Source organism: Podarcis filfolensis (assembly GCF_964270895.1).
Source record: "Podarcis filfolensis genome assembly, chromosome: 3".
In the NCBI taxonomy this organism is placed as follows: domain Eukaryota; kingdom Metazoa; phylum Chordata; class Lepidosauria; order Squamata; family Lacertidae; genus Podarcis; species Podarcis filfolensis.
Window position 1 is genome coordinate 55181891 of NC_139606.1, and position 27621 is coordinate 55209511.

Here is a 27621-nt window from a genome sequence, read left to right on the forward strand (position 1 = left end):
GATCACTTTTGACATGACCGGCAGCCAATAAATCCAAGGAATTGGACACTGAATATATTCATGTTAAAACAGGGTGAGGTACTGACAGATACTAAAAAAGAATTAATAGTTATTTTTCAAACAAAAGGAAATAGAAGATTTGTGGAGAACTGTCTGGGATATTTTGTGGGAAACTGCAGTCAAACATAACTATGCATGAGTGCTGGTTAGTACATGAAGGGGTTAAGAACAGAGAAGTTTGTTCCTAGACTCAGGTCACACTTCTCTGATGTGGGAGGAAGTGAAGCCTTCTCTTCCTGTTCCCTCTCTCTGTGCCATGTAACTAGTCAAGAAGATTTGTCTAAGCAAGCGCCAAGCTTAGAGCATGTGTTTGATGCTTTCTGTATTTTCTACCCAAGAGTGTTCTGCCAGTGTTCTCCTTGCTGCTGCTTGGACAAATGCATGAATCTTTGGAACCTCTGGAACATTTTGTAAATAAAGTATTTTAAACGTACTTACCAGTGTGTAGTCAGTTCATTGCAAGAGTGGTAGAAAAAGAGGAACACTGTAAAAGGGTCTACCAACCTATATTCCTATTGATATTGCTGCTAGACTTTTGTGTGTTTAAACTCTGCTATTGGGGGCTCTCTTCTGCTACAGAGTGTGCAAAGCTCGATGTTTTGAATCTGGGCACCCAGCGGATTCTTTTGTTATTTACCCCCCACATGTGGGTCACAAAGATTAATATTTTCCTCCCATATGTTTAAGACTCATAAGCTGAGTATTTATCAGTATTTCCAACTAATGCACAAGGTGGGAGGGCACTAAGAAACTAAAATCAAGGAGTTAGAAGGAATGAATAAGGACACTGTTAATGAGGAATTATTTAAGGAACTGGGTAATTATAAAATTCACATGAGGCAGAAAAATCATTAATTTTTACTAGGCAAGCTTATTTTGAGTGAAAATAAAACACATTATTCAAATTTAAGCCTTTAAAGAAACAAACAAATATATTACCTCTACAGCTTCCCAGCCCCACTGCCGGTACTTTGGATCATGAGTGAATCTCCACATATACATGTAGGTTTCGATAACCTCAGGCCGTAAGATGTAGTATTTTTCATTCTGTCTAGTAGCAATTGCCTCAACTCCACCATCAAACCTGAAGGCTTCTGGTCCCAGCTTCATGCCTACACAAACAATGTGCAATATCCAACTGAGTTGGCACATGAAAAACTTTCAACTCTTCAGCATGTGGTAGAGCTTTATTAATTTACGTGAATCATTCATATAAGGTTAGTACTATGCCACAGAAATATTTTTGCCATTTCTGAACTCCACTATTCAATGCTTGTGTCATTAATGCATGACAGTTTAGTGTGGAGGGCACAAATATTTTGAAAGCATCCCAATAAAACTTATAAAAACACACCTTCTATGACATTTATTGATATCCCTGTCCCTTCCAGGAAATAATGCAGAATAAAAAGGGCAAACTGGGGAAACAAAACTAGAAGAATGAATCTGCTTAAAAATTGTAGGCAACAATATTTCCAAGCTGAAAGTTGGGTCAAAGATAATGTTGGACTATGAATAGGCCTTATGTATGAACCACTCTAAGTTTTCTAGCAATATTGCTTTCTCTCACTCCAGGTTTTATTGGAAGAGGAAACATGTCCTTGGTGAAACTTTAGCTTGAATATTTAAAATCTTATTATTTTTTGAGTACATAATGCCAATTGGTTGAAAGGGTTTATATGCCAACAGTTTAGCCTGTTTTAAATAGGCTCAACTGATCTCAACTAGAAGTCAGGTCAGGGAACACTCCTTCAGCCGAGATTCAGCAAGCACCCTCACTTTTGACTCTTAGGTGTCTCTTCAATATCTTTTTATACTGACAACTCTTGCATTGGTTTGAGTTCTTTTAGTCTGGCCCGCCATTTTAATTATTGTTTTGTACTGTTTTTAATTATTTTTGTGTTTTATTGAAGTATGCCGCCAGAGACTATAGCATATAAATACTTTAATAAATATTGATCTGTGCTTGTTTCAAGTTCTAGGTAATTCAAAATTAAGCTCTCGCATGCACTGATCATACTTTGCAGCCAAAGTTGATACAAAAGTCTGCTACTTTTCCCTTTACTGGACAGTTTGGTGTAACTTGGAAGTTCACAAGACAAGTGTTCGTTCCTCTGGAAGCAGAAGCAACTATTAAAACGCTACTGAAATCTACAATGTAGTCGTTAGTAAAGGCAGTTAAGTCCAAGACATAGGAATACATTTAAATCTGCTGGGAACATGTTGCATTTTTTTAGCTTTTTAAAAATACCTGTAAAAACAAACCCTTTAGAAGTTTTCCCATTGATGTACATGGATATTGGACAACTGTGTACAATATCTATTGAACGTGTTTTTACAGAGGCAAAATGATACATAATGCATGTGTGCTGAAATGGAGAAGCTTCCAAGTAAACTGAGTGGAACTGATTTCTAGCACAGCCTTCTCCAATGTAGCGCCCTCCAGATGTTTTGGACTATGTCTTCCATCACCCCACACCACTGGCCATGCTAGCTGGGGCTGATGAGGAGTTGGAAGTCAACAACATCTTGAAGGCACCAGGTTGGAAAAGCTAGTCTAGCTTTTTACACGTCTGTCAAACTAACACAGGCACTCATTGGCTGATAGCCCACTACAAAACTTGCTACCAGTGTTAAAAGAGAGCGAGAAGCACTCTTTAGTCAATAAGAAAATAGATTACATCCTGTACCAATCATAGTTTCAGTGGTGTTGTCTAACTACACCAAGGACAGAAGGTGGTTGTCAAAAGCAGTTCTACAGCTTATCTTTGAATGCATGAATATACCACTCTGGGTCTTAATATCAAGGGGAAACTCCCCCTCAAAAAACTTCCCTCCAAACAACATACAGTGGTACCTCGGTTTATGAACTTAATCCGTTCCGGAAGTCCGTTCTTAAACCGAAACCGTTTTTAAACCGAGGTGTGCTTTCCCTAATGAGGCCTCCCACCACTGGTGCCCTTTCACCATCCGGATTCCGTTCTTAGACCAAGGTAAAGTTCTCAAACTACTTCCAGTTTTGCGGAGTTTGTAATCATTCGTAAACAGGGCTGTTCTTAAACTTAGATACCACTGCACTCTGCTGACTGTAATTTATTTTAACTGTTTTTAATACTAAATTTTAAATTGCTGTAATCTGTGTCATGTGACAAAGGTATTTGAGAGCAGAAGCAGTAAAGGAGTCTAGAAATGCTGTGAAGTGCTGAAAAGCTGCAGAATCACTTAGCATGCTGAATCACTGTGAATCATCTTGAGGGTGACTCATTCTCTGTATAAGTATCGTACAGACAGTCAGTCCATCAGTCAGTGTGTATGGAGCCTGACTCAGAAGTGAAGCCTGTACTCTCTGTATGCTCTGAAGCTAGTTTAAATCTTCTGTTCACTATGCTGTTTATTTGCAAACAAGTTTTAACATGGTAAAGCTTTTATTCTTTTACTGAATAAGACTCTGCATTATTAATTTACGCTGCAGGTCAATCTGCTCTGGGATCTGGTGGTGAAGGGCACGTAAAAATAATAGATGACCCTCGTGGACCCTTCCAACTCTACAAGTCTGCGATTCTGTGATGACAAGTAATACAAATTCAATGCAGAAAAAGTAAAATGTATTAACTATGTTGGGGTGGGGGAAAGCAAAATGCACACCACTAACCATCAATATAGAAATGGGCATGTTTTTTTGGGGAAAACCCTCTGGAAAAGAGCTACTCCACAAAGTTTAATGCTTACTTGTGCGATCATAAGACTCGTGACATGTGCGGGCAATTTCAGCACCAAGTTCAATGTGACGTCCAGTTTTATCAGCAGGTGCTCCATCTGCACCCAGAACGAACATCCCTCCAGCAAAGCAAGTGAGGTGGCCCATTTTGTGTTCAAGCAGCCCACCCTTCCACTCAGCAATGTACATCAAACCAGTGCTAGATTTTCGGAGCAGATGGGTTTCGATAGACTAGAAAAATGCAAAAATATTTTTGTATTAGAAATAGACGCTCAGCTGGAAGACATACTGCAGATCAGAAAGGGTACCAGAGGATGTTGTCATAGTTAACAAGAAGAATCAAGGAAGTTCTTTTGAGACAGGAAGGCTTCCCTCAGAAACTAGAAGCGTTGCCCAAATTAGAACAATATGAAAAACAAACTTGTACCAAAAATGCTAGCAGACGGTAATGGTTGTAAAAAGGAAGCATGTTGCTAAAAACATTAAGACAAACAATAAAATAGTCTTTAAATACATCAGAAGCAGGAAACCAGCTAGGCAGGTGGCTGCATCAATAGAAAGCAGGGGAGGAAAAGGAGTGTACAAAGGAGTTGAATACATTTGTTGTGTCTGTCTTTACTGCCTGAAGTGACATTTTCAGGGAGCGATGTGAAGAACAGAGGCAAATAGTGACAAAGGACAAAATTCTAGGCCTTACTGACATATTTAAAATAAACAACTTGCCAGATCCAGATAGTATCTACTCTAGCATTCTTGAACTCTCATGTGAAAAGATTTAGGGGCTTCTTAGTCTGCCTGGCAGCAGTCCCCCTCCCCAGAAGCGACTTCCATAGGTTGGTATAGTATTTCATGAAGAATGAGCAGCTGTCATGGCAAGGGCAGATTTCGGCACACACAGTATGTTACTAGTGTTTCACATATGCAGTGGCCTCTGTACAGCATGGGCTTAGTTGACATATTCGATTAAACTTTTTAAAAAGATGGAAACCCAACTTATTATGCTTCCCTTTAGCTGAGGGAAAGGGCTACATTTAGTACATGACTGCCTTTAAAAACCCACCATCTTTGAACAGTCACAAAGATACATTTTAGTCACAACAGCCAGTGAGGGCTTCATTCAGAAATAATAGATTTTCAATATTTCGTTACTGCTGTTCCTTGTAGCCATGGGGGGGGGGGGGGGGGGCGGATCCTGCAAGGCAGGATACACATTCCGTCAACTAATGTTGTCAACATAAAAGCTATTGAAAAATGTGCTGTCATGATGTTTTGAAACAGAATTGACACATGTTTAATAACCATGAAGGTCTGGTTCATGTAGGTCTGTGTGAACCATGTAGGTCTGTGTGAGCAGTCCCGCTTCCCTCATGCCCTATCACACACCATTCCGAAAGGACCCTCGATCCTGGGAGCAGCTTCTGAGGGGAGGAGTTTGGGATATCCTTGGCATGCGAGCAGAGTCTATCTATGGGTCAAACCCATTACATTTACAAAATTTTTCTACTGCCAAGCATGGAGTAAATTATATGCTTTGTTAGTACTGTACCTCTTTTCACAGATAAATAGGCTTTGGCTAATCTTACAACTAGAGGGAAACTGGGAATCTGACCACCAGACACAGGTACATAATCAGTACGATGTGAAGACAGATGTAGGAGAAAATCACGGTCTATTCATAAATTAGGAACAATGACATTCATGTAAAGTAGATGAATATACTTAAAAGTTTTGTTTAAAGGAATACATATTCAATCAAAATTTATTGTTGAAAACATTTAAACAATCCAGACACTTAACATATGCTGCAAAGCCCCTTTCTTTAGAAGGTGTTTCATATTAGAAAATCTTAAGTAGATTTATATATTTCATTTACCTGAACAGCATCATAATACATCTGCATGCCTTCTTCATCTGTCTTGTCTGACATTAGCCATGCCTTCAGCAAATATTCATAAAAGCTATCTCCAAGCCCTCCAATTGACACATGATCTGAAAAGAAACAAACAGAAAAGCACTCTAAACTAATTTCACCTTCAATTTAAGTGTCTGTACACTCCCCACCTAATTTTAAAGATGAACTGCAAAATAACTCTTTGCACAGTAAAGCCGGAAACCCAAGAAATTATTTTAATTTGTAACCCTGCGCACACTTATCTAGGTGTAATTGCCATTGAACAAAGTGAGGCTGACTTCCAAGTAGATATGCAAAGGATTGGGCTGCAAGCCATTATTCAGAATAAAAGTGCTCTACAAACAACACTTTTTGATAAGCTGATTATATATAAATCCAATCACTCTGTATTGTATTACTTCAAAATAAAGTGCTCTGCGAGCATGAAAGAATGTCAAGCATTTGGCATATTTAGCTGAACTCTACCCCTAACATAAAGTTAAAAAGTCCTCCCATTCAACCTGATTTGATGAACTCATTCTATTCTTTCTATTCTACAAGTGGGACTGACACATGGTTCAAATGCAATGCATACCGTCATCTGGGTTTAAAAAGGTGAACCAGTCCAATTTTAAGTTGACTCTTTAGGTTTGATTTTAAGTCATGTTGTTTGATTTTGCAAGTTGATTCTCCTTTAGGTTAAATAGGAGGCAATGCTACACTTAAGAGTTTTATTGAACCTTTTAAATGAATATTTCTAGGATGATGAGATACATTTTATGCTTTCTTTCTTTTTCCAGATCATAGTGCATCTACCTCTTCTAAGGTGGCTAAATACTGTGCTGCTGCATGTAAATTAGTCACCAGGGACTAATTGTAACAAACATCATTTTGTTTTCCGTGTCTGGTGCTTTTATAGTATGATACAGTTACAGTGGTACCTCGGGTTACAGACGCATCAGGTTACAGACTCCGCTAACCCAGAAATAGTACCTCGGGTTAAGAACTTTGCTTCAGGATGAGAACAGAAATCGTGCAGCAGCAGCGCGGTGGTAGTGGGAGGCCCCATTAGCTAAAGTGGTGCTTCAGGTTAAGAACAGTTTCCAGTTTCCAGAACGAATTAAGTTCTTAACCCAAGGTACTAGTGATTTTATTGTTAGGGCTCTTTATTTTGTTTTCCTTGATATTTTATATATTTGCAAAAAAATTCTCGTCATTGACCATAATGGCAGATTTCCTAAATGTCAGTCATTGCTATGACTTCAATCACAGCAAAACAGTGAAAGGAAGAATAAAGTAAGTGTTTCACATAGCTAATGAGCAGAATACTGCTGGAGCAATGTGCCCCGTATGGACCAGAAATTTATTTATATTAAATGAAATCTGGAAAATTGAGGAGTATGTCTATTCTGGGAGGGATGGGGGGGGCAGCTTTCCCTTTCACACCTATACCAAATATCCTGAAAAGAAAAAAAAGTCTATTTAACTTCATGAAGTTCTTCCTTTCCAAATTATGCCTTCAAAATTGAAAGGACAGACATGCTTGTTTACTCTTTAAGGCTTAAAACCAAACAAGTAATATGGCCAACTTTTTCCTATTAAAGGTTTCACCTTTACAATGTGCATCTTTAACTATCAGCCTGTGACCTGGTATTTAGTTTTCTGAAATGTTACCTTTGCTCTCCATTTCCAAAGAAATGTTCTGTGATGGCAAGATAGAATTACGAAGAACTAACAAAACAGAACACTTTTTTTAAAGTAAAGAAATACCTCATTAATTACGCGAGTGTCCACAATACAAAGAAGAAAGAAGCTTTTCTCAGAAGAATGAGTGCACTCTCTGTGATGGAAGGTTGATCTCTGAATAGCAGCATTTAAATGACCTTTGCAGTTTCCTAAATGAATTACCTCAGAAACTCTTGACATTTGCAGACTAAATAGCACAAGCAGAGTCTCATCAATAATAAGTCCTGCTATTATATCCATTATTGCTAGAGACAAATCTAATTGACCCATGACGCTGAAAATCACTTTCAATTTGCAACTGAAGTAACAAAGGCTAAATAAATGTACAGGAACAATAGCAATAAAATAGTTCTGACATTCGGAACTATAGTACTGCTGGTCTAATTGTAGTAGAAAATATTTTGCCTCACAGTGGCTATTGTTTCAGACTCAATATTCTCTAAGGCCCAGTGTCAACATTTTGGTGGTATTTAGTAAAAGGTAGGGTGTGCACCAGATTCAACCAAAGCCCAAAGTCCAAGCTAAATCAGGTTGATTTGTGTCCTGCCTAGAGTGGGTAGAAGCAGCAACAAATCACTACAGGGCAAATGGGCTTGTCCCAAAAATATTTGTACAGATTTACGCCTATCTGTAGCTCCAAACAGTCTCACAGAAAGCCAGGCCAATGTTTCAATTATTAATTACAATACCATATAAGAATTCTAGTGTGGAGAGAAGGGGATCTGGAGGAAGGGTAGCATGATCTCCTCCTACCAAACATTTGCTAATCACAGGCTTACAGGGATGAGCTGGACTTTGCTTCATGCATGCTGCAGGGCTACCTAGAAGGCTCCTGGTGTGTATGAGAAGTCTTAAAATGAGAAACACTTTTGGAAGTCCTGTCTCTTATAAAGCGTTTGATGGGTTTGGTTGCATTTCTTCAGCTTGTGTTTGTTTTTTCTCGTTTGTCACACAATCCCAGTTCCCTCGTTTGTTTGTTTTGAAATGTTTGCCGTTTTATTTTTTATTTTATTATCGTCTCATTGCTAAGAATATTACATTTTGATTATCTATTGCCAACCACAAACTACAAGAAGGATCTAGCTTGTGTTTTGTAGCCTAGAGGCGTTTTACCTTTTTATCTCTACAGTGCTACCTTGGTTCTCAAATGCTGAAAATCTGGAAGCAAGTGTTCCTGTTTTCAAATGTTTTTCAGAAGCCGAACATCTGATGCGGCTGTCAGCTATTGTTTCCGGGGCACCTGTACCAATCAGAAGCTGTGTCTTGGTTTTCGAACATTTCGGAAGTCAAATGGACTTCCAGAATGGATTAAATTTGCGTTTTTGTTTCGGAGGCTTTTTCGGTTAACTTGTTTTTGTGACTGTGTGGAACCCAGTTCAGCTACTGATTGATTGTGTGACTGCGGAAATGGATAAAAGCCCCCCATCCAACAATGACTATCATCAGTGCAGGTAAGAAAAAATAATAATTTTAATTTTTACCATCTACAATACTGTCTTATTTATTTTATAGTACAGTACATTGATTATTGCTTTCATTTTATAGATCAATGGTCTCGATAGATAGTAAAATTCATGTTAAATTGCTGTTTTAGGGTTTTTTTTAAAAGTCTGGAACAGATTAATCCATTTTGCATTACTTTCTATGGGAAAGCGCACCTTAGTTTTGTAACGCTTTGGTTTTGTAACGGACTCCTGGAACCGATTAAGTTTGAGAACCAAGGTACCACTGTATTTGCCATCCAGCCAAACCTTGTGGCCACAGCCTACTGAATGCAATATTATCATAATTTATCAGCAAACACAGGAGCATGAGAAATGACATGATTGAGCACCGAGTCTAATTTTTTTAATTACTTTTTTTGAAAAGCAAATTTTAAAGGTGTACAGCACAAAAAGACCTGCAGCTATCCATCTGCAACTAGGCAGTTACTTCCCTCTAGGGAGAGGTTACCATGCCCCCAGTTTACATGTTTCTATGTCAAAAAAGCAAGTTATTGTAGCTTTTATTCTGCAATGCCAGTCAATGTGATTTTGGAAATTTGTAAAATCAGATCGAGCCTGATCCAGATTTACAACCAGAGCAACAAATCAAATAAACGTGTCTGCTATAACACTTTGTGAATTTTGAAATTTTGTATCGGTAAATCTTTTGTTAAATATTTATTATTAACAAGTAAAATAGATACATGTGCTCTCAAGATGACTGCTGCATTTGTAATGAACTGTGTCCCATTCACAAAACGAGTTCCACCTGCACAAGATAATTTCCCCTCCCTCTTCTCCCCCATGCAACCCCCCCATTCTTTTCTGAGTGTTCCCAAATCCCTCCAGAGAGGGAGAGGAGACTCATTGTGCTTGCATTTATAAATTATGAAAATGCATTTCTATTTCATGAAAACAAAACTATCATAATTATTTTGGTTCAGAGTATATTTAGTGTACATTTTATAAACAAACACAAGTAATGAAGGGAAAAGAAAAGCCACATTGACAGTATAGTTCAAGTAGCTTTTTAAAAAGTCTTTTAAATGTTTTGTCTTTAAACAAAATAACTGAAATGTGTGCATACCGCCAGTGAAAATGATATACTTACGTTGACCCCATTGACCACTACTCGGATTTAGGTAATTAGGATAAAGACCTTCTGGCTTATCCAAGCGTTTTAAAACTTTTCTAATGTTCATAACCTATGTCAAATAACAAAAACAATCATGGTGTTTCATATGCATACTTTTTGGTGTATTTTACATAAAGAATTTATTCTTTGCAAAAAGAAAAGAAATGTATGACTATTCAAACTTAAGGGAAGCAACTCTTTCAAGAGTACTGGATTATATTCTAACTAAACTTCTGCTGACAGTCTCATGAGCAGAGTTTTGCTTTTGGGACACATTCCACAGTGAAAAGGAAAGAGGAAAGAGAAAATGCTTTTTGTCAATCTTTCCTTCCCACTGCAGCCCCTTGAAAATCTGCTTGAAAATCATGAGAAGCAACAAAATGGGAAGAGGAAATTGACAAAAATGCTGCCAAGCCCATACTCCAACCAGACCTTCTGCAGGATTCCAGTTGCCTATATAAACAGAAGCAACCTTTCTATTTGCAGATGAGTTGTTAGGATTCAAGCCATCATTTTATACTGGCTTGCACTCTCCCCCGTCCCACTCTCACACACAGCCCATACTGGGATGGACATCGTCCAGAGCTATTTTGTGTAGCTAATTAATGACTTCTTGCTAGATTAGTGTTGAACATAGCTGAAAAGTAATCTGGTTCCGTAACTCCTCAATATATGTTTGAGAACCTATGGCTGCATTTGAACTTGGGTATTCAGTAACTATAGTTAAAAAATGCAAATAACCTGTGTACAAGCTGCTTGCTGTCCTAGCAATCCTGTTTTGCTGCTCCTTGAGCTGAGCAAGGAAACAAACCACAAACTGGTTGACTTAGCATTATATCCAAACCAGCCGTTTGTTTCACTCTCTAAACCCGAAGCCAAGGTTTGTTCTTAGTTGCAGATTGTTGTTTGGAGAGAGAGAGAGAAGCAAACCAAGAGTGCTGCTTTGGACAAAACATAAAGCAGCCCTTTGTAGTTTGTTTCTACTAAGAGAGCAGAGAAGTGGAAGAGCCTGGGCTGGATGAACAGGCTAATTTGTTAACTGCTTATCATTATATACAAATGAAGCATATGTTTGTAATGCAGAATGTATTAGGGGCAATTATGGGTTGTGTTCCATGTTGGGCTATTACAAATGTTTCATCTGAGCAACTGTATCAGCTTGCCAGGCGGAAGGGTGTCCATCCCCCCCATGTGCTACTCTAGGGGATCACCCAACCACTTCAGCGTCAATTTCATGGGTGCAGGGGGCACACGAGGGGAGGCCTTACTGCAAAAGCAGCTACACAGGGCTTCCTCCGATGGGGTGAAATATACCTAATAAGCCCTATGTTTTTAATCGCACACTCAAGTTAGCTGGAAAACATTTCTTTTGAATCAGCACCTAAAACAGTCTGTTGTGCCATAACAGGCAAGCACAACATGATTTAGGGATGATTACTACCTGTGAAACTACTAATAAGCTGGATACAAAAAAACCTAATGCACAGAAAATCCACACACGCTTTCTCTCCCTTGTTTGCCGTACAAGGTCAACCTCTAAGATACTTAAAATGTGCACACTTCTATCATCCTACTTTCATAAAACATTTGAAAGAAGTGCTGGAAACCAAATCATTTGTACTCTGAAAATAAGTTCAGAGGATCCAAAGAACAAAAATGGAGATATTCCCGACAACTGGCAATTGTCACACTTCCAAAAGTGTGATGCAACTACTGGCAAAAACTCTTAACTGACCTTTTCAGCAAACACTGGATTTCCAGATAAGTGGCTTAGATGCATAAATTCCAAATGCAGAGTTCCAAATTCCGCCAAAATACTGCTTCCTCCTGAAGCCCAGGGCCAGTTGCGACCAATGCCACTAAAAAGGAAAAAAAAGTGATGTGAGATTGAGAAATAAAACAGTTACAACATCATGCACTATGTAGTAGCTTGACAAGAAAAATAAAAGCCCTGAATACTAAATGCTAAATGCAATAAAAAGCCCCTGCTATGTAGCCTCTTATTTAATCACATTTGCATCTCTTCAATGTTCACATGTACTTTGCTTTTATTTCCTGTTAATGCTGTTAAGCAGTCAGAGCAGCACTTGCTTTGGAGTATGCCTAGTTCACAATACTTAGAAGAGCTGCATTACCAAATCATTTTTATGTGAACCTGAATACCCTCCAAAGAGTGCTGTTCACCTAAATTAGCTATTTGTAACTATAGGATGGAGCCAAAATAAAATGTATTATTCAGTTCCTTTTCAATATTAGCACATTTAACCTATCTGCACTGCTTTGGTACTACTGCAAGTTGAGAGGATGCCCAATTTAGCAATAAGCTTGTTATACACAGCCCATGAAGGAGAAGGCTTAGAGATACTAGCCCTTCCCAAGCAGATCTTCTCTTTCTTCCAGAGTACCATACATTACTGACACATGCTTCCTTGAGTGAACTTGTCTAACAGCCTCAATCCTATGAAATAAGCCCAAATTAGTTCAAAGGTGCTTATGCCCAATGGACGTTGACTCCTTGTCACACTTGGCCAGCTTTATGTGATGAAAACTGAACCAGCATCCATCCTTAGTATTCTCTTCCAGCTCTTGCATGGAACCTACTAGTCTGTCATCTCAGGCTAGTTATGGTCATGAATCAGTTATCCACATGAGTGAACTCTTGACGTGACTACAACTGGCGTGAAACCTGTATTTCTTTTCTTCAAAGGTGTGTGAAACCACTACGGCAAAAAATCCATGTAGTTTATTTTCAAAATAGAAAGTTGTATAAAAATGTAGTCTCTTTTCAAAACTTTAAACTAGGATATTATACTTCATGCTACACCTGATACAAAGCATGGGCTGTTAAACAAAGCATTGACCTTCCAGTGAAATAGAAACCAAATATTACATTAAAAAGCTTTCTGTGTGAATCTTCTGTTACTTATTTTACATTGTGGTTAACAATAAGAACTTCCAAAATAGAAAGCACCAAGGATTTCTAGGTCCACAAGTTCAATACATGATTACTTTGAAATTTCTGATGAAAGAAATAAGGCAACCTCTTTCAAGAGTCAGCTGAACAAAATGGAATTCAGTTTTTGAGGCTTTGGGCAAAACTTGGTATAAAAATGATCCTGGCCAAGACCCTATTTTGCAACAAAACAAATATTCTCAGTATGCTTATATTACCATGTACATCCTTGCATGAAAGTAAATCAGACCTGGCTGTGGCAATGGACTCTACATGGGGGTACCTTTGCAGACTGCAAGAAGCTTCAACCAGTCCAGAATGGAGCAGCAAGAATGCTTGTGGGAGCTCACCCCTGGATCAGGCTACACCTATCCTGTGACAACTGCACTGGTTACATATTTATTTTCATGTACAAGTCAAAATATCAGAGATGGTTTTTAAAACCCCAAATGGCTCTGGCTTAAGATATCTGATGGAATGCCTTCGCCTGTGTGTTGCTAAGCTATGGGAGAGACTCCCATCCATCAGGGAGACTTATTTTACTGTGAAGATAGCAAGGCCTTCTCAGTGGGCAGCCCCCACGTTGTGCAACATGTTGTCTGCTGAAGCCTAGGTTGTTCATTCTCTTGTTTTCCATGGGTTTGTGAAGATGCTTTTCTTTCAGCTGGCTTTTGCTGATGGACTATCTGAAGAGACAGTTTTATCTCTGCTTCCTGTTTCTTTTCAGCTGTTCTTGAATGCATTTTGCCTTTACTGGGGGGCTTTAATGTGAATCTGATCTATTTGTTGTAAACCATCTTAAATTATGTGTATAAGTGTTTTTAAAAATCTTATCTAAATAAATATAAATTACAGTAGAAGAACTGGTAGCAAGAGATTTAGTCTGCAATCCTGTGCATGTTTCCTAAGACTATGACCCACTAATGCAGTGGGACAGCTAGGTAAAATATGCATGGGACTGAACTTTTAGCTATGTATATTTTCATAGCTGCTTATGATTTATTATTCTCTCTCAACAAAATGGAGATGCATCAACACCGCTCAGTGCCTACTTGGAAACCCGAAGAAAAATGTGCAGCACTTCATGTCTGGGATTTATTTTACTTTCATCACCATGAGATAAGTTCAAAAACTAATAACTATTTTTTATGCATAGGTTGAAATAAAGATAGCAAACTCAACTGTCAAAGAGATGAAAATACCAGAGGGACAGAAACAAAGATCTGCACTTTCTTCCTGCCAGAGGGGCATTCATTAAAATTCTTCAGGTATTTATGCTTTCAAAGTATGTGGGCTTAAATTCAGGGATTTTTTGTAACAAATTACAGGAATAGTGCTGCTGAAGAGTTTCAGATAATCAGTTGGAGCCAAGGTGTATGAAGCACGTCAAATGTGGGGCAGGCATGGGTAATTTCAGCCAGTAGCAGAAATATGCATTTTAAAAAATAAAAAATACTATATTTACATACATTTCATAAACATTTAGCTTCTTTGGTGAAACAACTGAATGGAAAAGAATAGTTAAGGAGTTTCTCCAACATGGCTTTATTTGAATATTTCACCTGCAGTTGTAGGCAAATCTGCAGGAATCAACAGGAACTATAAGTTATTTCTTGCCCTACATATACATTTAGGTTGCAATTAAATGCACATTTACCTCAAGTAAGTTCCACTGAACTCAGTAAAGGAGAACATCCAATCTTTGTCCCATGCATGAATGAGGAAATGCAGTAGTGCAGTGGGGGGCGGGGGAAAGGAAGGGTGTAGCCCTGGGTACAAATTTCTGAGGGGGTGCAATCAGGCCCCACCACCACCAGCTCCCTCATCAAGGCCGGAGCTGTGGGGAGGCAAACCGTGCACAGGCCGGGCCTTCAGCTGGGGCAGCACTTCCTTTTCCTCATGGCTGGCAAAGGGACACTTGTGCATGCTCTGCCCTTGGATGGCCAAGAGGGAGGGATGAAGAAAGCACTGCCAGAGCCATGTGCGTTGCCCAGAGCACCTCGCTGCAGGGACAGGAGGACGAGGTTACACGGCGAAGCTCCTGGCTTCACGTTTCTCTGCCTTATCTCTGCTCTCAGGTTGGGGTAGTTTGCAAGGAGAGATTCCCTTGATTGGATGCTGGCCGGCGAAGGGACTGACTGCTGCCCAGTCCACTAGGGGGCACAACACTTGCCCCGCCCAGGGCACTGGCAACCCATGCTATACCCCTGAGGAAATGTGCATGTGTTTGAGAAAGATAGGAGGAGCAAAGCATAGCCTTTTCCCATCTTTCTCATACACTTGCTGCAACACATCCCTTCAGTAAAAAGCCGTAAGCTGTTTGGTCTCTTACTGTGGCGTGGATCCAACCACCTCAGATGTACAGATGGCTGATTTAGATCTTTATAGTCATCCTTGGCTTACTGTTTTGTGTGTAATGCATCTGTTTATATATGAATGAATAAACATGTCGGACAAAAAAATGCTGCTTTTAAATATGAATAGTCAGTGTTTTCCTAGATTAGCACAATAGTCATTTCATTCAAGAAGCAGGTACATGAAGGCGATTTCATTATTGAAAAATCCAGATCCCAGTGCATTTTAAGTACGTACATACTTCTTTAGGTATTGAGTTTATAGCTTAGTTCCTCATTAGGAAGTACATTCCAGCTCCTGTAAATCTCAAACATACTTTTTATCATCTTTCAGAATACACTTATGTAGCACTGATTAATAAAGGCAAACAATACAAGTTTCCCATTGCTTTATGTGCTAAGGGTTTGATTAATCATTTTTCCTGGAGTTTCACACATAGCAGGGGGGAATAAAATATAAGAAAGCTGTAAGATTATATGTAACAGTGAGAGCCAGCCTTAAAGCAGTTCCCTAAAGCAAAAGCAAGCTGAACACTAAATCAGAGAACCATGAATATGAGTCTGTTATTCTATGAGCCATGTGATGATAATAAATTATATCTGAAAAAGAATCTGTTAGATCTAAATCCCCCTACAACAGCATCTTGTATAATAGGGAGATTCAGTACCAGAATCACTCCAAAGCCGCAGGGAAGTCAAATAGATTAAAAGGCAATTCATTCAACATAGCTGTTGGCATTGGGAAGACAGGTCAGTAACACAGCCCTACTTCTACTGTCTTCTGACTTCTACTGACTTCTACTGTCAACAGTTTGTACAACCCTTCCAAGTAGCAAAGAAACCTGAAAACAGACTGAATATAAGTGTGATCCCTAACAAAGTCACAGTGTGTAGCGCGTTCCCATTCAGTATTCCTGCCAGTGATTTCCTTTTCAGCATAAGCCATTCAATTCCCCTTCCTGTTTTGAATTCTACCCTCCACTCCTCAGTCAGTCACCATTTTGTGCCCTCTGAGCATGCTCACTCCTCATTGAGTGGTTTGTGTTATCTTCTGAAGGTTTTTTTTAATACAATAAGTAAAAATAAATCTGGTACTTCAACAAGCCTTGAGTTCCCTCAAGTCTGTCTATTTTCGCCATGTCACACACTTTGAGAAGGAGGGTGCAATTAGTAAATATTGATTTAAAAAATGCAATAAAAAGAAGAGTAAATATTTGCACTGTTCTTGCATCAAAAGCTGACTCTCATGCAGGTCACCTTTTTGTACAATTTGCTATTGTATGATAGAATAAAAAGATGATCAACATAAGAGCATGGGTGTGCATTAAAAAATATACACTAGTTAGTTAATTAATTTACCATTTGCCAGTTGAAGTAAATTAAGAAAGGAATTGAAATAATTAAGTTACACCAATTTTAGAAAGTCTCAATGTGAAATTCAGGAATATTAACTTTAAATCTAGAATACTGTGGCTTCACTACCTCCTTACAAATATTCAGAGTAGACTTTGAGAAGACTGGACTTCTATTCAACTGAGACCACAAAAGTTGTTTCAGTTTGCAGAATGTCTGCAAATTGCAACAAATGAGGAAAATGAGAGAGCAATTATGTGTCACCTCATGTTATGTATTCACACAAGCCAGGAGCCTAAAAGGTAAGATAATACAGAAAATTGTCGCCTGATTGTCCATCCCAATAAATAAAGGGCAAACAGAAGCTATTGCTTGTTTTTACCTTTTGATATTTAACAATGCCCAAGGAATTCCTGTTGGCGTGTTAAAGGCTGGAAGCAGTTTCTCTCCTAGTTCTACTGCTTTCTTCCGAAATACCTGTAAAATTAAAACCAGCAATAGTCAGACAAATCAAGAAACAATAAAATCTAATTCACCTGGAGCTGTGGAATTCTCCCAGGTCAGAGTCACATTAGCCATCCTCCAACACATGGTAAGTAGGAGTTGGAATACTTCATGGACACTTTCCCATAACAAAACGAGTTAGAAGCTTTGTTCTAATTTTTAAGTGAAAGCTGAAAGCTGAACATTTTTGGAAAGGGTCCTGGAAAATCTCTGAAATTGCTCTGCTTGTACACCCATCCATTCATTTATTTATGAGACTTGTAGACCCCAAAACAGATTACATATATGAAAAACAAAATAGAATAAAAATTAAACATAAAAAATCCATAACTCCAACAAAGAAAAAATAATTTCACATTTCCTCTTTTCATCAAGCCATAAAAATTATGTACAACATACAACTCTATTCTTCATTCAGACAATCCTGCATTTTATTATTTAGTTCCCGATTTATAAACCCACCCTTCACATAGTGATCCCTGAGAGGCATACAACATAAAATCAAACTAAATCAAGCTAATGTGATTTACCACCAATGATTCACACATTTATTTGCATGTGCTCTAGTGGCCATCCTTCAAACCCATCTAACAGACAAGTGGCAGTCCATCACCACATCAGGGTACTGGTTCTAGACAAGACTTGCCAATTTCATTCATGTGCACAGGTAGGTTTTTCAAGAATGCTGGAAACTAAACTGAGTGGATCTGGCAGTTCACCCACTTGAATCCGTTGCCTCTAATCTATGCCTCTGTTCACCAGCACTTAAAGATGAAAGGAGAACGATGAATAACACTGGCACAAAGCAGAGTTAGGAATAGAAAACACTTCATATGTCCAGATTTTGCTCGCATTACCAAAAAATGACTATTGCAATTTGCTAATTAGGTTTTGTTATCTTATGAGAAGAGGAGCAAAAACCCAGTGGAAAAAAGTTTAATTCAGCTAACAGTAAAACTTCTGTTAGCAGAATGGGGAAGGAAGCACTTTTCAGCTACCCCCTCTCTCTCTGCAGTCTGCCATGCCTCCCTAAATCTGCTCTGAAGGATTGGTAGGATGATCTGGAGTAAATTTAGAGAGAGGTTGATGAAAGGGGGGATAGCTGAAAACTGCTTCCTTCCCCATTCTACTAACAGAAGCCTTACCTATCTGAATGACACAAACGGATTATAAACCTAAGCAAAGATTTTTTTTTAATGTAACTAAAATTCCCTGTAAAAACACAGAGAAGAAAAATGAAAAATGTAGACAGGGCACAGAGTTTGCAGATAACTCAATGCACATGAAAGTCATTGCTCTAAATAAAATTCTTATCTACATATTACTTGAAAAGAACCTCAGTCTGGAGGAGACACTGAAAGTTCCAGGAAGTGCCCTGTAAGTTTTCCTACTTGGTTACATACACAATCTTTTGCCTGATCAACCTTTAATCTCTTAGCAGAACAAAACTCTACATCTAATTGGTCAATACTTGTTTTCTGGCTTCAGAACATCAGGGACTGCAATCTTTAGCTGATCTAAGGTCAATTCATGACAAACAGAAAAACATTTATTCCAACGAAATAAAAATGCAGGTTCAGTGTCACAAAAATTGAATTATCTAGGACTGCACAAACAATTGACAAATCCTGAATCAAGAACGGAAGCAGAGCCACTTCAAAAAGGTTTGTCTGAAGTGGATCTCTACAAAGCACTATGGGAATTCAGATGTTTAATCACAGCAAACTGAGTCTCCAAAAAATTCTCCTCTAGTTTGTCATAGAAGAAAAATGCCAGAGCTGGGAGAGGGAGATGTCTTTTGTGACAGACAGGTCTAGCTTTTAATCAGAAGACATCATTTTACCAGGGCTCTCCAATCACAGTGCCTTGGGAGACGGGATGCTGAATACATCACCTAGTTTTTGTCTCTTCTGTGCTTTATCAATTCTTTGTGCTCTGCCAGTGGTGAATGCTTGGAAAACACTGAACATTAAAGCCCTTCTGCCTTTGTGCCACATGCCAAAAATATCCACTCCTATCAAATCAGCTTTGTGCTTAGTTTCTGTGACTTTTGGTGCCAACTGAGCACAACACAAGCCTGAAGCTGTTTCTTTCATTCATCATAACTCCCTAGCCACGGCACTCAACGTCCTGACATTTTGCAAGTTACTTTCCTAGGGAAACCTCTACAATGTGCAACATCTTCATAATAAAATTGTTGCCCTACAGTAAAGTGCCCACCAGCTCAGGTGTAACACACACACCAAGAATATAGGTGTGGTTAATCCAACAGGCTATATGGGTGAATACCCAGGCGATGGTGATGCCCCAAAGTGGTATCAGACGCAAAGTCTGGCAAATCACTTCAATCTCTTCTCCCAAAGCAGTAGAAGACAGAAGGGAAGGGGCAAAGGGAACACACAATAGGGATTAACACACACACCAGGCAAAGGAAAAGCAGGCAAGAAAGGAAAGGAACAAGCCAGCAGTAAAGATGGTGGACAGGAGTAAAGTTGGGAAACCAAACAAAATGGTGACTGGTAAAAGACAAAGCAGAGGAGGAAAAAACAACAACCAACCCTCAATCATACCAACCAAACAGACAAAAACACTCTGGAAAACACATCATGCCACACACCACTCATATAAAGAATAATTAGAAAACATAAGCTTTAAAGAGACAGAAGAAACACCTGAGGAGAAATCAGTAACAGGAGCCAGAGAAGATGTGTAGAGCTTTCGTCAAAGGCATATTGGGAGTGATCTACATCCCAATATGTTGTCCTGCCTTTCAACCACTAGGTGGGGCCATAGACACAACCTGATAGCCTTGTTACCACAATGTGAAATCTGCAAAGGCTGTGTTGCAGAACTGCTACAGACATCCTTCTGAAATTTGGCAGGATTCATCCACTTAAGAAGGGATCAAATGTTGCTCTTTTCCAAACCAATGAAGTGGGCTCCAAACCAAATCTTGTGGTTTATACACACCCCTAGCATTTTCTTCAGTTTCAATAAGCTGGTAAAGTAAGTAAATAATGTCCAAATTCAATGCTCTGAACTGTTGCATCTTTTAAGTAGCAATCCAATTGGGTATGCAGGTGTTAAAAGTTAATTGGAATGTCATTTTCCTACTGTTTTATCTATTAAGTAGTTGAAGTAATTTATTCTTTCAGGGAGACACATGAAAAGGTCTCCATTCTTATAAGCCAAATTACATTTAGGACAAGTCAAATTACTTCGCAATCTCAGAGATCCTAATAAAATATGGCTATAATACTGATAACCACAAAATGGTGTAATGTATGGAACATAAGCAAAGTTTGCTGTGGGACCAGAAAACTGCAGATGTAAAGAGGAGGCTATCAGACAAAGTTGCCTGATGGTGTAAAGTTGGTGAAAGTGTTACCACAAGTAAGATGGAGTCCACAGCACAGCATCAAGAAGGAAATTCAGAGAAACTGAACACCACACTTGCTGCATGGGAAGATTTCCTCTCTCCTTCTATCATGTGCTGTTCCATTGGTTCTCCCAAGTCCCCACCGAGCAAATTTTGGAGGTAGGGAGCAGTGTGGGGAGTTGACCAGGGAGAAGCCCCATTATGCAAATAGAAGTCCTTGCACAAGGTCTCTGCTGACGGGACTCATAAGCTGAATCCTGCCGTCAGGGAAAAATAGTTGTGCTGATTTTAGGCAGCATGATACAGCGCAAGCTCACACTGTCTCCCTGCCCTGCTGCCACCCTACACTTAAGTACAGGCACCCTAAGAACAATATCCCAAGACTTCTCAAAGAAAAGCAAAAGAATTCCCATTTTTGTCTTTTCAATTACTGTGTATGTAAGAAATAAAAAGGGGACATCAACCTTTCTAGACTCTCAAAGTTATTTGCATACTTGTTATGGGAGATGAACTCCTCATTTGGAGTATGTACATACAGGGTAGTTTACAGGAACTTTGGGAGTGAGAGTCTGGGAGTGGCACAGACTCCCACAAGAGATGATGGACTCTCCTTCCTTGGAGGTTTTTAAGCAGAGGTTGGATGGTCATCTGTCATGGATGCTTTAGCTGAAGTTCCTGCATTGAGGGGTTGGACTAGACGACCCTTGGGTCCCTTCCAACTCTATGATTCTATGACTCTCTTGAAGAGCTCAGCGATTAGGTCTTCCCATTCTTGAGGCATCCCAGACCCAAGTTGCTAAGGGCTTTGAACCCAGCCTGATAGTGTATGAGGAGGTAGTGCAAGCTTTTGAGCACTACAGTTATGTGCTGGCAGCATTTCTCCAATTAGCCAGTCCCTGGGGTGTTGTTGGCTAACTTCCGGTCCCCTAAGCCAAACTTTGGGCTTTAACCTGTTACTCAGTATTATAGATTTAGAGCTACTATTGAAGACCATAAATGATCTTACCTCTTCTCCAGAAAGGTAGTATGCTGAAAGCAGCCCACCAACAAAGCGGATGTTCACTTCAAAAACGGAAACTTCTGCATTCTATGAATACAAATACAATACATTTTTAGGTAAATTATAGTGAATTTTCAACATGAAAAGGAAATACAATGTCTGCAGTAGTATCCAGTTGTTTCTAGGGTCTGGTTTGCATGACATGGTAAGCCAAAATTTGGCAGGCAGCTCTAGAGGAGCTTGCAGCTGCTTTGCTCCTCCTGGTGCTTTTAACTCCTGTGCTGCACTGAGCTAAGTCAAGGTTTGACTGAGCACGTTGTTTGAACCCAAGCTCACAGTAAGGTTCCCTCCTCATTAACCACAAGCTGTATCCATTATTTTTTACAAACTTGGCTCCATATCACAGACAGTGAAGTCACTATGAACTCTTTGCCTCCAGGAGGATACACTATCCAAAGATTTAAGCGTAATTCTTGCCCAATTTGCATTCAGTGTTTATGCCAGTTTTAAGCTTCAAAATGCAGTATGAAAAAGTTTATATCCAGAAGCAGAAATAAAACGATGCTTCACAAATACAGAAACATCAGTTAAATTCTAAGAAAATGTATTTCTTGTTTCCACAATGAAGGAAATATTTCACCTAAGGAAGAGTTTAACAGACTACTAAAATCATTTGAACCTCACACCCTTACCATGTCCACAGCACTACGTTTTTGTTTTTAAAAAACCCCCTAAGAATAGGATTATTGGCAAAAGCTCTTTGTGAATCATACCTCTATGGGACAAACACATTTTCAGGATGTTGTTATTATTCCCTGTCTTTCCAGAGAAGACAGTTCTTCCTAGATTCTTTATGCCCATTTCTTTGTTGCAAATAGTTACACCATTTTACAACAATTAATATATTATGTATTGTTTGTTACACTATTCACATGATCCTGATCTTGACTGGGACTCTGCAGTGGTTTCTCATCCAAATTCCCCCATCTCCTATTTGCCCCTGAATGGACTGTCTGCTATAAACAGCACTGCCAGGAGCAGGAGCAGCCACAGGAATAACTTCTTGGTGGAGAACTGGCAGCTGTAGGCGATTCTTCTGTTTAGTACTCTATGGGGCTGATTTTCATCCAGAAAGCAAAATTAAGCACTTAAAAACAACAGCCTGTGCTTAACATGTAGTTAGGCCATTAATTACTGCCTAGCTTATGCCAATTTTTTTATAACAAGGCAAAAACTCTGCATACAGCTACAGCTCTCTTTATTAGTATATTAATTCCATAGCATGATAAGTTTTGTTTTAAATGTGGAGAGAAAAGATATCACAAAAACTTAAAACTTTTTATCATATATTAAATTACTCAACTTTCTCTCATACAACTAAGGATACTATCATTTTAAATTATAGCCCTAAATAAACCTGCAGATTTGCTGAAGCTAACAACTGTACAAACCATAGCATTTCTAGAGTATGTTACACAATCCACTGAGGCATGTGGAACAAATGAAGCAAGAGATTGCAGTCAATGTAGACATGAAAGCTCTGTATTTAATAGGAGAGCTATCCTTAAGCTCATTATGGCAAGCTAGCATCACCCTGGGAAAACATGTGGATGAGAGAGATTTGAAGAGAAGCTGAAGAGGCTTTACTTAACTTCTAGGAAACCAGTCTGCATTTGAATGGGAATGTGGGGAAGAAGACAATGAGGAGTCTTATTCAAGCCTGTATCAGATTTCCCTATGAGCAGATAATGAATGAAGTCTCAAATCAAAGATGATGGGGGGGGGGCACTTAAAATATTCTCTCCCCTCTCGCAAGCTTCAGAAAATTATAAAGCTATATCATGTGTAAATGTAAGAAATAAAATATCTGACGAATGCAGTTGAAAATCAGTATGCCATATATGATGATGAAGATGAAAAAAGTAACACAGGGATCATGGATTTTAACATTAATTGTCTGTCAGCAACCTATTTCTATATCAAATATACCATAAAGGTCAGGAAAGAGAAATAATGTACTGTATTCTTCCATGTATAACATGCCTCCATGTATAAGTTGCCCCCTATTTTGGGGGACTCCAAATTGAGAAAATGGGGGGGATATTGTATCCATGTACAAGACGACCCACAATTTTGAACATAATTTTTAAATAAAAAAACCTAGTCTCATACACAGAAAACTACGGTAAGTATTTGTATAAGAGTTGGGAGGAGCAGATCTAGAATCAGGAAGTGGCAGGGGAATATGAAGACTTCCTTCCAATATGACCTTTTAGTGGGGAAGGGGGAAGAATATGTACTTGCTCACTGAATTGTAAAGTTGCAGAGCAAGCCTTTTCTAAAAGTTGCTGGGTCAGATATGGATTTTCAACTCCAGTCAAGTCAGCACTGGCTATTACCAGGGTCAGACTTTGGTAATATGGCCCCCTGATTGAATAGTTGCCCATATGTTGGCAAACTACCAGCTGTAAGGTCTGTTTATGCTATACTAAGATCACCTTTGTTCTTTTAAAATCAGATAATTCAGGAGTGAACTTATTTCCTCTCTACCTTTTGCAGAATTCTATGTTCAGAATTTGGCAGCTCTGCCATCACACATTGTTCATCTCCCTTAATCAGGCTTCCTCAACCTTGGCCCTCCAGATGTTTTGAGACTACAATTCCCATCATCCCTGACCACTGGTCCTGCTAGCTAGGGATCATGGGAGTTGTAGGCCAAAAAACATCTGGAGGACCGAGTTTGAGGAAGCCTGCCCTTAATCATTGGATTGCTCTACCCATTTGTCTTTTTTTGTTGTTCATTGGAAGTTTCTTTCTTTGAGTAAGCCCATTTACTATCACTATTATCAATTACATTTATTAGATGCCGCAGGCTACTCAAAGTGACTTTACATAAAAAAGAAATAATAAATTTAAAGTTTATCACAAAGGAAGTTAGAATTCTATGTCCCAAGCTGCATCACTTTGTATTTACGCAGAACTACATTTTCCCTCGTACTGCTTTTGGAACTCTTCATGGTCTGCTTGGAATTTTCTATCCTGAATACTGTCTTCCACAAGTTTTACTATCTCACTAATCATCCCTGTCTCCAGTTTTCACACTAAATGCCGTTAGTCTTAATACAGAACATTGCAGCACTCAATTTTTATGACTTTATTCCATTTTTAGCTACCCTCTGGTTCCTGTTTATTAACTAGTTGATCCCTACAGTGGTGCCTCGCAAGACGAAATTAATCCGTTCCACGAGTCTCTTCGTCTTGCGGTTTTTTCGTCTTGCGAAGCACGGCTATAAGCGGCTTAGCGGCTATTAACGGCTTAGCGGCTTTAAGAAAAAGGAAACAAACTCGCAAGAACTCGCAAGACGTTTCGTCTTGCGAAGCAAGCCCATAGGGAAAATCGTCTTGCGAAGCGACGCAAAAACCGAAAAACCCTTTCGTCTTGCGCGTTTTTCGTTTTGCGAGGCATTCGTCTTGCGGGGCACTACTGTATTTATAACGTAGGCCTGCCACTGTTTGTGAATTAATTTCATTAAATCTTGCATGAAATTACTCCCATTTATTAGGAAGGATTAAAACTAAAAATATATTTAGTTAGATATTCCTCTGGTAACATCATCACAATATACAGCAAAGGCTAGATTTAAATACATAAAGACTTCTGGGAAACATCGAGGTGATTATAAATACCAATTCCACAGTGACCTGACAAACAATACCTTGGCAGAAAGATTTTTCTTTCAGTGAGACACGCAGGAAGCAGATAAATGGAAAGGTGCTGCTGCTTATAATTTTGTGTTAGAATGGGATTTCCTGAAATTTTAATTGCTATATGCTGAGAAAAACTGAGGTGATACAGCCTCTTTTCAACTTTAAGAATAGGAGGCAGATCATTAATTGCTGCCTTGGTCTAACAAAATATTGTTCACATTCTAGCATTACATTCAGATCCTCTCTAGAACAGCTCCATGGGGTGGGAAAACACAATTACTACAGAAATATGACACCCGGGTTTGCAGCTCTTGGGACAGAGGTAGTTATGAAGGTCTTTTAAAGTAACTGTCTACCTAACATATGTTTTCTAAGTAAGAACACAGTTTAACTAGCATTTAAATTTTATTTTATAATATACACACCTCACAATTATCTTATAAAAAGATTCTTACTAAAGGATTTTACATTTTAAATAGGTAGTAAAGCAAAATGACATACTGGAAGTCCCATTTGAATTGTGTTAATTAGCTAAAGATTTAAAGTTTAAAGCTCTGTCTCATTTGAAGAGAAAAAGAACTGTCATAAGGGTGAGATAAGTAACTTGCTTAGAATGAAACTTTCCTAGGCCTGTTCTGGGTTTGAAACCCATGTTGGGCAAAAGATTCCTGGACTACAAGGGGCTGGACTAGATGACCCTTGTGGTCCCCTCCATCTCTACAGTACTATGATTCTCTTCCGAGGACTGCTAAAAAAACCCAGTATCTCCGAACATACTTCAAGTCAGGGTTGTTGCTATGTGTGCAAGCAGTAGAAAAAGAACACAATACTCACCACATTGAAATCTAGATTTTTCTCTACCCATTCTTTAGCTTCTTTAAATTCATCTTTCATTTCCATGATGTACAGTGTATCCAAGGCATCGACAATTGTTGCTCCTTGAATATTACCTGAAAAGGGCCAGCATTGTAATTAATGATAAGCTTTTTTTGCTGCTCTATCAAGAAATATTTATAAAGCAGACAAAGATCATAATAACTTCCATGGTTCTCAGTCTACACTAGCTACAATAGAGTTGCAGATATTATGAAGGGAAAATCCTTACAGTAACTGGATTTTTAAATTTGCTTTAATGTCCTATTCTATGGTACTGAAAATCTGATGCACACTTGTATGCTATGGTCTAGTTGTCTGCATTTGTGAAACTAAATTTCTTGTCAACAGGCCTGCAAATCAAATATCAGTCCATAAATAATAAAATACTTCATTTTGTAGAAAGCTTATGATTGAAACAGAATACCTTGAATAATAACTATGATCCCTGCATTAAGAGCACTATTTGGGATTCTTTCCTATCCTGCTACACTACCTGAACACCATCCTTTTGTTCGCACAGCCCCCTGCAGCATGCGACATTTCTTCACACTCCACATTCCTCCAATAATACATTTTGGATTCTGTGCCTCAGTTCTATTATCCTCCAGGCCCTGTCTATAAGATGCTCTTATTCTGTTACAGAATATGATGATATTGCGTCTCACCATGATGAGAAGGTTGGGTGCAAGAAAGGTGGTAGTTTGTTAGGTGTTTTTTTTTTAAGTCTCAGCATTTCTATTCTGAATCACATCATTTTAGCTATTTCTCCTCTACCTGACCCCTCGGTTAACACAAGTCTTTCTTGTAACAGTGCATTTGTTATTCATTAACTACTGAAATGTTATAGCTGTGTACAACGACAAATATTTTACAGAAAAAGATATGAGATATCTTGCAAACAATGCAAGAACATTAGCATGTAAAGAAAATGTAAGCAATTCTTTTGGCGAACAACTTCTGAATGGGCCGTAACTGGCAATTGCAAAATCATATAAGTGTCTTGAAACAACACACATCAGTGTAAATGTCCTTTCTGTAAAACCAGCAAAAAAAGCACAAATAATAAGCTGAACCACACATCCCACACCAACATACGACTCTCCATTCACTAAGAACAGTAAGAGAAAGTGAAAGGCATACCCCAGGTTTTAAAAGGTTTGAATACATGAACTTGAAAACTGGCTGAATTCTCAAGTGCTCAATTCTAAACTAGAAAGAAAGCATAACACTTGCCTACAGGGAGATTGCACGCTCTGATTCATGAGTCAACCAATGTGGCACCTGGAAGCACCCACAGAGGCCTCCCCTGCCACCTGCAGCATCCCCTCCCTACTGCTGAAATTTGGCTTGAAAGAATATGCTGCTCTATGATGATGCTGGGAACAACTGCTGATCTGAATTGTCTGCTTTCAGCATAACTTTAGTTGTATCTTCATGGCCATCAAAGAAAATGCAGTGAA

The 27621-nt window shown here is 38.8% G+C and overlaps 1 protein-coding gene across 2 annotated transcripts in view; it reads right to left on the reverse strand.

The window, feature by feature from the left end:
• MAN1A1 (mannosidase alpha class 1A member 1) overlaps positions 1 to 27621 on the reverse strand; it is a gene marked incomplete at its 5' end in the record, with an annotated part of 52576 nt that overhangs the window by 7747 nt on the left and 17208 nt on the right. For both annotated transcript variants that reach the window (XR_014546891.1, XM_083608561.1), the window contains 8 exons: positions 1000 to 1172; positions 3790 to 4009; positions 5652 to 5767; positions 10011 to 10104; positions 11770 to 11893; positions 17077 to 17171; positions 21584 to 21664; positions 26120 to 26235. Coding sequence is in view for 1 of the 2 variants with exons in the window: in XM_083608561.1 (XP_083464687.1) it covers positions 1000 to 1172; positions 3790 to 4009; positions 5652 to 5767; positions 10011 to 10104; positions 11770 to 11893; positions 17077 to 17171; positions 21584 to 21664; positions 26120 to 26235 (1019 nt within the window). The remainder of the gene's footprint in view (positions 1 to 999; positions 1173 to 3789; positions 4010 to 5651; positions 5768 to 10010; positions 10105 to 11769; positions 11894 to 17076; positions 17172 to 21583; positions 21665 to 26119; positions 26236 to 27621) is intronic.